The 9,794-nt window shown below is 38.5% G+C and overlaps 1 protein-coding gene across 1 annotated transcript; it reads right to left on the bottom strand.

Moving 5' to 3' along the window:
• Positions 1–523: 523 nt before the first annotated feature.
• ccdc160 (coiled-coil domain containing 160) lies at positions 524–1,429 on the bottom strand. The gene has a single exon (XM_053630662.1). The coding sequence runs from the start codon at positions 1,427–1,429 to the stop codon at positions 524–526; it is 906 nt and encodes a 301-aa protein (XP_053486637.1).
• Between the last annotated feature and the right edge of the window lie 8,365 nt (positions 1,430–9,794).

Raw genomic sequence — 9,794 nt, 5'->3', positions numbered from 1 at the left:
TTTTTATGCTGGTACAATAACAAACAGTAAAATCTTTTCTCATCAAAAGGTCACTGGCCCCATTTTATAGTCGTACATTAAACATTATGTCTTAAGAAAAATTTCCAGTTATCAAGTTTATATGATTTAAAGAGCTCAACGGCTTCTTGGATTCTTATCCATTTTCTATACCGCTGATCCTATACAAGGTTGCAGGGAGCCTGGAGCCTATCCTGGGGAACTCGGGACACCTTGGACGGGGTGCCAACCCATCACAGGGCCCAATCGCGTATACAATCCCGTACCCATTCACACACTATGGACAATTTGTAAATGCCAATCATCCTACAACACGTCTTTGGATGGGGGAAGGAAACCCCAACACCGGAGGTGCGAGGCAAACATGCTAACCACTAAGCCACCGTGCCCCATCTTATCAATACCCTTCTGCTTAAATAATATGCAGTGTTAATATCTACAGTTTTGTAATCTTTGATGCTTTTCAGATGCTATAATTGAAATCACAATCAAACACTGAACCAAGTCACTGATTATAAAAGTGGTGGCGTAGGTGCTCCAGAGCTGTGAGATTCTGTGCATGATTCTCCTTCTCAGTCTTGAGTTGGGCCCGAGTCTCATCCAGCTCTATCTGTAGCCTCGCCAAGGTAGCCTCGTGCTCCATCCTGGCTGCCTGCACTTCTCTCGCACATTCAATCTTCTGTTGCTCCTTCACTCTCTTCAACTCTTGGGCTAAATCTGAGCATTCCTCCCTTATTTGGCGTGATCTGGCATTGGATTTTCTCAGGTCAGCCCTTAGCCTATTTGCCTCCATGGCCTTTTCTTGGCTCTGCTTAGCAAGCTGCTCTAATTGAACACCCATTTTGTGATTTTCCATCTTCAGAGTCTTCACCACCAAGGTTTGACGTGCTGCCTTTTTTCTTAAGCCCTTCAGTTGCTCTTCATGTTCCTCCAGCAACCCCTGCAGCTGATTCTTCTCCTCTCGCTTGTTGCTCAGTTGTTCCTCAGAAGTTTTGAGCTGCTCCCTCAGCCTCCATCGGTCTCTTTCTATTTCATTCAGAGCTGCCCGGATTGTTGAGATGTCCTCCTGGTTCCAAATGCACCTTGTTCTCTCACTGCAGTCTGTATTCGGTGTTTCACACAAATGTTTATCCTGTCCATCAACTGGATCGTCATTTCTGCTCATTCTCTGTACTAGGTTCCTCCTCTTGATCATTTCTTCCTGCTGCTGTATGTTTCTCAATACACTTAAATAGATCTGCTTCCTAGATTCAGTCCTGTCAGATGGCAGATTTAAAGGTGTATAAGCGAGTCGTGGTTCTTCAGCACTGTAGACTTTGCCTTCTAGCAAGTCTTGGAAAGTGAAGTGAGGAGGAAACAGCTTTTCCACCCAGTGATGGTTGGAGTCAAGGTCTTCATGCAGTCCTGTCATTTTTCTTAAACACGTTCCTAAAGACTACTTAAAGCATACAAAACAGCAGATCAGGAAAGGACCAGCTACTCGTTCATGAGCGCGAGAAATGTCTCTTCCTGTGTGTGTGTGTGTGTGTGTGCGCGTGTGTGTGTGTGTGGTGGTGGTGTTTTTGTTTACGTCAGTAACCATGGAGAATTATATTCGACACATCAGAATCAACGCACGTGTAACGACGACAACTCAGCTGCTTTTGTTATAAATTATTATATTTAATGCTATCACATTTAGGAATAAGAAGAAGAAGCAGAAGGAAGACGGAAGCGACGGTGAAGTTTTGCACCTTTTATCAAACCTTTTCCGTTTGCAAAATATCGCCATCTAGTGGTGAAGCTGCAAAATGTACACCAGCGCTTTCTTTGATCACAAAATATAGTTTGTTACTGATAGCAGGAAGCTTTTATATACAGTACTACCTTCATATAAAAAAAATACAACGAACAATGTACAAAATGTATAGCCTACTATATGCTTTATACATCGGAGCATGCTGTATATAGGATATGCAATAAGGTGGCGATTATGCAGTGTTGGACATATTGTTCTGTGTGTTCATACTGCCCCCTGCTGCCCTGACCAACCAATAACACTTCTAAATAATAAATAAATAACGTAGAGGCGCTGTCAGTCTAAAAAAATGCCAAACTACACATAGCCGGGTTTCCCTCCTTTTTTCCTGACTCGGATTATAAAAGGCGATTATTATCTCATGATATAATCAGCGAACACTTAACAAATTAAACCGAGGACTGAGACTCATAATATCGGTTTCCTTTCAGACTTTTGCACATGTAGGATATAACAGGCTATTATGAGAATATTACACTTTTACTATGCTTATTTCTTACCAGTTATGTCTATCAAACCAAATGACCCAGCATATTTAGAAATACTTACAGTTCAGATATATTCGCCTTAAACAAAGGAAACTAAAGTGTAAGTCCAGAAATATACCACAGAAATCAGAATCAGTTTTTCTCACCAAGTGCTTCTTGGAACATGATTGGGGCAGCCTACGTAGGCCTAGAGAATAAACCATATTTCATAGTAGGAAGGCATATTATATAATTTTACAGGCTACTTTTGATTAACAGACACAACACCACTTTGAGTTTGAGGGGCTGGTGGCTTGCAGGGAAATCCAGCAGGGAATGTTTAGGGAAACTCTGCCTTTGATGCACAGCACAATGGCGCTATAGAGTTGTGGGGGTAGGGTTTACACAGGTCAGAGGTCACTCCAGCCTTCCCATGGGTTTCCAGCTATTCGATAAGGCGCCGAAACAAAAAGGAAATACTCCAACAACACACTTAAAGTGCTTGGCCAATTTTAACTCGAAACGCTGTTTTCTTATAGCCTACGTAAGAACTGCATTTCTCAGGGCTGATCATTTGTTGTTGTTGTTCCACTTGAATTGGGGTTTAAATGAACAGGATTTGTTGGCATATACGTGTTCTCTCTGATCTTACCCAACCCCCAGCAAAAAAAATACAAAACAACAAAAGGATGCTCTTCAATTACATGCATGACATAACTTTTTGTGCTTCATATAACTAGAGAACTGGCGACATGGCTTCAATATGAAACATCACAGTAACTGGGCTATTAGAGTAGAGTATAAGAGTTGTGAGATTTGTGTAGGATTAAAAACAAATCCTAGCACAACCCAAAGTAGACTCTTTTTTTAATTATTATTATTATTTTTTAAATATAACACCAAGTCAGACAAAAGCTTAAAAAAAAATCAACACTAACAGGGATTTACTAATTTATGATCACGAGAGTCGAATTTATTATAGACTATTTATGTCTATACATATTTATACATCTTGGAGGCAGTTTACTCTTTATATATCCCTGTATTGTTCTTACTATCTCTTTTTTTCTTCACCGGTCCTGCTGCTGCTGTGACACCCTAATTTCTCCATCTGGGGATTAATAAAGTCTTATCTTATCTTATCTTATCTTATCTATTTATTGGTTCCATTGTTCCTTACTACTAGATTTCTCTTACATGAAGAACGGATTGTTCTGTCAGTTCTTGCGATTTTAAGTGGTTAGTTGCTTCAGAGAATATCCAGTAATCTAATTGGCTAATCAGGCATTATAACACGCTACACTAATACGATTTTTTTTATTTATATATATTTTGAAATAATAAAACATATTAAATAGTGAAAAAAAAATTATTAAGGTGGTGAAGCAGATCAGATTGTGTTCATTTGTTTTAATAAACTGGAATCAAAGACGGAGGAGCCGCAATAATTATGCAAATAGAATTGTAGCGGATGTTGTCGTGCACTGGGTGGTGTGTGTGTATTTGAGAGTGAGAGAGAGAGAGAGAGAGTGTGAGTGAGTGAGTGAGTGAGTGAGTGTGTGTGAGGGAGAGAGAGAGCGCGCACTGGGGAGGAGTGAGTGAGTGAGTGAGTGAGAGAGAGAGAGAGAGAGAGAGACAGACAGACAGACAGAGAGAGCGCGCACTGGGGAGGTGTCCGACACATGACCAGACGTTCGCGCCTCTTTTGGATTCCCGAAGATTCAAAACAAGTTTTCGAGGTAATTGACAGATTTAACTTCTATAAACATGGTAACAATCATTTCTACAAAGTGACTTTCTGCTGCTTTAACACTGTCTTTGTGATTTCCTGACTTTCGTATGTGTCTAAAAACTCGTCGTGTTTTCGTTGGAGGACAGGAGAAGAGGGGAGAGGCTTTTGTGTGACAAGCCATAGCTTCCATGCAAGATAACATAACAATAGTCAACATGTAGATGAGTGTAATTCCTAGATTGCTAAACCTTTTTTTTTTTTTTTTTTTTTTTTAACTATATTCATGATAAAAAAATTTCTCAATTTACAAGAAATGCTTTTAGTTCTGTTTTGAATTTAAAATAATTGAATCACCACCTGTTTGATTTAACACTGAAAGCCTAAATTATCTGCTAGATATTAGGAAAGAGAAACATCCAGAAACCAGGGCCAGACAATAATATTTAAAATTTAACTCGGGTCCATGTAAGGTCCCTGTAGCCTATAATTCCCCCCTATGGAGATATAAATGTTTTTATTTTCCCCAACTATGTTCTTCATACGTATCGGCTTTAATGTGATATCTTGTTTACTGTGTTGGTTTCATTGGTGAAATCCATTCCGTACTTCAAAGTCTGGAGTTCCCTCGAGTCCAGGAAGACCTACTGGGGACCCAAAGTGGATTCACAGCAACATTCCCTAACTTTGGACAAATTCAGTCAGTCAAATCCTGGATATTTCAGGAAGCTGCTCAGTACCAGCCTTGTCAGAATGCTATCTACACTATTTTAAACACACTAGTGTAGTAGCGTACATGCGGATATTTGGACACAAGTCTGTTTGAAGACTTTCTGTGTTTAGTAGTCTACACTTTTGTCGTTCAATTTTTTTTTTTTTACACCAACAAGTCTTGTGTTTAATTGTAACTCCCCTCCCCCTTTAAACACGTTGTGTTGAAGGCCACCTGCAACTTAAAAACAACACAACGATTTGCACGAGGTCACACTCTCCATCTAACAGAACTTTAGGCGGTAGGACTGTACTGGTTTCTCAGCTTTTAATGTTATTTTCTTAATAGTTGTCAAATACGACGCCACACCACGAAATCCTGCCGAAGTTTCCGAGAAGTTGATCATCTTCAACAATGAGGAGGCGCTTGGAGAGAGGGCCTTCTACTGCTTGCTTTCCTTTTCTTCATGTTTACACTGAGGTCACAAGGGAAATCCTAGATTGATAACTAGGAAAAAATGTGATTTGAGAATAGTCAACTAGTTCCTGGATTTAAGATTTAAGTTTAAGCTTTAGGTTTGATTGGAGTTTGTGTGGTTTTACGTGGTTCCTTCCGTTCTCCTCAATGGAGATCCTCCATTTTGATGATAAAGGGCGCGTGGAAAACACGCTGCTCACGAGCTCGAGTATTTCACGTGAATCCGGTCTGGTATTCCAGATAAACGCGCATATCACAGTTTAACCACAAAACTGAAAAAGGTTCCGACGTGGAGCTAAAATTGCACTCGCTTGGATGACGATTCCTTAAAATTATTCTCCAGTAAGGGATTGGGAAGGCCACGTGGCTTGCCATCAACTCATGCCATATCTAAGTAGCCCATATCTGTTGTTGTTGTGTGGTTTTTTTTTTTTTACACAAGAGTTTATTTACCTTACTGAACGATGAAGCAAATTACGCATCAAACGTTTGCATTAAGAAAGTCTGACGTGTCTGAAATTTGATCACTGAACTTAAATGGATTTCTACAAAGCAACCTAAGTCACGTGGCTGTGCTTGTTTCCTGCGGTGAGTTTTCATTAATCTGCTGATCCTCCCCTATATTATACTTCATTAAGTGATTGGGAAGGAAGGCCACGTGATCGGATATCAAACTGTAACGTGTCCAAGTAGCCGACGTCTCTTTTAGCTAGGTAAGAGTTAGTTTTGTATTAAGTGATGAGGTGGATTACTCGTTAAACAGCCCCGATTATGAAACCAATGTTGGAAATTAAATTAAATCCACGTGCTTGTTGTTGATTCCATAAAGTGTTTGCATTAATCTGTTAAAGTGTTTGTTGTTTCTGGCAAGTGACATTTTCCCTTCATAGCTATTTTAAATTTTTTATATATGTATAAAATATATGTATATAAAATGTATGTGTGTGTATATATATGTATGTGTGTGTGTGTGTGTATGTATGTATATATATATATATATATATATATATATATATATATATATATATATATATATATATATATATATTACACACATTTATTTATTTGTGTGTATATATACATTTTCCCCTCATAGCTATTTTAAATTATATATATATAAATATATATTTTTGTGTGTGTGTATATATATATGTGTGTGTATATATATATATATATATATATATATATATATATATATATATATATATATATATATATATATATATTTATATATATATATAAAATAAGAAATATATATATTTTTTTGCATACACATGGGCTATTTTCCCGTGGCGAGCATGAAAACTGAATAAAGTTGATCTATTTGTTTTTGGAGCATTCTTTTATTTCCCCGTGACCCTACATATGTTTCATTCATGTCCCTCAGTGGTGGAATGAACTTCCAACCTCAATCCGGACAGCAGAATCTGTCACTATCTTCAAAAAACAGCTAAAGACCCACCTCTTCCATGAACACCTAACTAACCCCCTACAATACCAACCCACATTATCCTTTAAATAATAATAAAAAAAAAAAACATCTACTCTGCGCACTTTACTTCTCTAGAACGCAATTTTAAATATCTTGTATAGTAGCACTACTTGTATTGTTCTCTGCCTGATATATCGCTTTACTTGTATTTCCTCATTTGTAAGTCGCTTTGGATAAAAGCGTCTGCTAAATGAATAAATGTAAATGTTTAATTTGATCATTTGGGATTGCTGTAATTTGCTTTGATTTTTATTTATTTATTGTTGTTTGTACAGGTTGTTGGAAGATTCCTGTGGATCATGTCTCCTAAAAAGGCACTCTAAATTGGATGTCAGTGCTTGTAAGCAAACTAATCCCATCCACGCTTTTCCTGCTAAGGTGCATCTTGTGCAGTCAGTGATCCAGTGTAGTATCTACTGCGCTTGGTGCTCCTTCAGGCAGGAGACGGTGTACGTTCAACGATTGGAAGCCGTGTCCTGCGTTAAGCATGTGTAAACCTCCTTGAATTATTGATCACGCTGTCTTATTTGTTAACACACTCTCCGAAGAGTATGTAATGGCACTTTGTGCTTGGCTTGTCGTCCTGGCAGTTCCAAAGTGCTCACAGTGCAGGTAGTAGCCGCTGATCTACTGCAGTGTGTGCACTTCATGTATTGCCGGTCATCTGCATCAGGACAATCGGAGCAACAATGGGAATGCTCTGTTGCACAGCGAGTTTTGCAGGTTTGCATCCAGCTTTAATACAATATGCTGTGCAAATCCATGCAAAACTGGCGGTTACAGGGGAAAACTTCACCAATGAATCTAAAATTAAACATGCTTCTGGGTTTGCAATACGTTTGTATGCATTTCCCGTTTTAGATAAGGATGTAAACACGTGCAGTTAGTTGTTTCACCAAGTTAGTTGTACACAAGCATGGCTGATTGTTTGTTTGTTTGTTTGTTTGTTTGTTTATTTGTCAGTCTTGTTTTGTTCTAGTTGCATGCATATGTTTGTCTTGCTGTTTTCGGGTGGATGACTTTGCAATTTTAGCGATACTCGAAATATTCTCTGAAAAAAATTGCACGGTATCCATCTGTAATCCGCCAGATCACGTGACCCCTCAGAGCAGCATAGTATGTTTTGAAACTATAACAGTATAGATTACTTGTGCTGGTTTTAAGTATCATAATCAGTATCAGCCTCTTTATCTACATATTGGCAAATGAAAATACTCTTGTATCTGGTGTTAAATCATCCCTTTTTGGCCCACACCGGTATATACAGTATGGCCAGCAGGTGGCGGTGTAGACTCGCGTAAACAAGATCTGTTTTCCTGGAACGTTGTTTTTTTGTTTTTGGGGGGGGGGTTTGCTTGTAGTTAGTTGTCCAACATAATCTAGGCTAAATGTGCTAACTGTATTTGTCCGAATGATGAAATGAAAAGACCTTTTGCATGTAAAACTGAGTGTAATGACTGTATCTTTGCCTCCAGTACATATAAAACATTCTTAGAGTTTTTAAATGATGTCTGTTGAACAAACGTTTTGTTGAAATAAACAATAAACATTTTGTCTCCGCATGTGCACTAGCTAAATATTTGATCTAGGTCTTACACAATTAAATAAGTAATTTTAATGGTGAGAGAGAGAAGTAGCCAATTATTTTCCTTGTTTGTAGTAAAAATCACATTTTATATTGGAAGTACAAATTTTTGTAAAACTAATTTAGTGTTTGTTAGGCCTATACACTCTTATAGGTTCTTTAATGATTCTTTACAGCAACATAGGTTCTACAAAGAACCTTCTTGTCAAGAACCATTTTTCATTGTATAGGGTTCTTTAAAAAAAAAGAGAGATTAAAGAAGTTCTTTATGGTTAATTTTATAGGTTCTTCAGAGCAGTGTATTAGTTCTTCAAAAGTATCATCCCTTAACAGGTTAAAGTGAACCCTATAATGTTCTTTGTGGTACTGGAAAAGGTTCTCCTGGCATCACTCTTAAGAACCTTACTTTGGTTCATTAAAGCACCAACTAAGGGTTTGTTTTTAGAGAATGTCTGATAACATGGTTCCTTGTGGCACTGCTGTGAAGAACCGTTTCGGGGTTCTTTAAAGCACCACTAAATATATGGTTCTCTAAAACAGTGCTTCCCAAACCTGTAATGGAGGAACCCTAGCACTGCACATTTTGTATGTCTCCCTTATCTTACACAACTGATTCAGGTCTTACAGTGTGTACTAATGAGCTGATGAGTTGAACCAGGTGTGTTAGATGAGGAAGACATACAAGATGTGCAGTGCTGGGGGTCCTTCAAGACAGGTTTGAGTACCCCTGCTTTAGAAAACCATATATTTAGTGGTGCTTTAAAGAACCCGGAAACAGTTTTTCACAGCAGTGCCACAAGGAACCATGTTATCATATGCTCTCTAAAAACAAACCTAAACTCTAAAAAAGTTAGTGCTTTTTAAGGTGCACAAAGACCCTTTTATTCTCAAGTTCTTTAGAGCAGTGCTTCTCAAACCTGTCCTGGAGGGACCCTAGCACTGCACATTTCTCCCTTATCTGACACACCCAATTGAGGTTTTGCAGTCTGTACTGATGAATTGAATCTGGTGTGTTAGTTGAGAAAGACATACAAAATGTACAGTTCTGGGCTTCCTCCAGGACAGGTTTGCGAACAACTGCTCTGAAGAACTTGAGAGTTTAAGGGTCTTTGTGCACCTTAAAAGGGTTCCTCTATGGCATCAGGTTGAAAAACCCTTTTTAGGTTCTAATCAGATCCTTTTATTTATAAGATGTAGTGTTAAGCTGTAGGTCTTACTGATACTGTATCTATCACCTATGTGTAGTCGGATTATTTATCATGTTTAAAGCTGATATAGCCTACAGTATTGTCATATTGTGAGTGTACACTGGAGGGCGACATTATAGCACAGAACTGGCAACCCTTCCGCTGTGGATGCCGCCAATGGAAGCAGAGTTTATAAAAGAACACACCGGGAGCATGAGGGCTGTTGGTGTCAAGCTCAGATCTGCTGTTAAACTCCTGATCACAAGGATCCGTGCTGATCTGGAAGAACACGAAGACCACCAGGAGATGAGTTTGTGGGCTGCTGTGCC

The sequence above is a fragment of the Ictalurus furcatus genome, chromosome 8 (genome assembly GCF_023375685.1).
Source record: "Ictalurus furcatus strain D&B chromosome 8, Billie_1.0, whole genome shotgun sequence".
NCBI lineage: Eukaryota > Metazoa > Chordata > Actinopteri > Siluriformes > Ictaluridae > Ictalurus > Ictalurus furcatus.
Note: the sequence above shows the minus strand (reverse complement) of the source record. Positions and strands in the feature narration are given on the sequence as shown.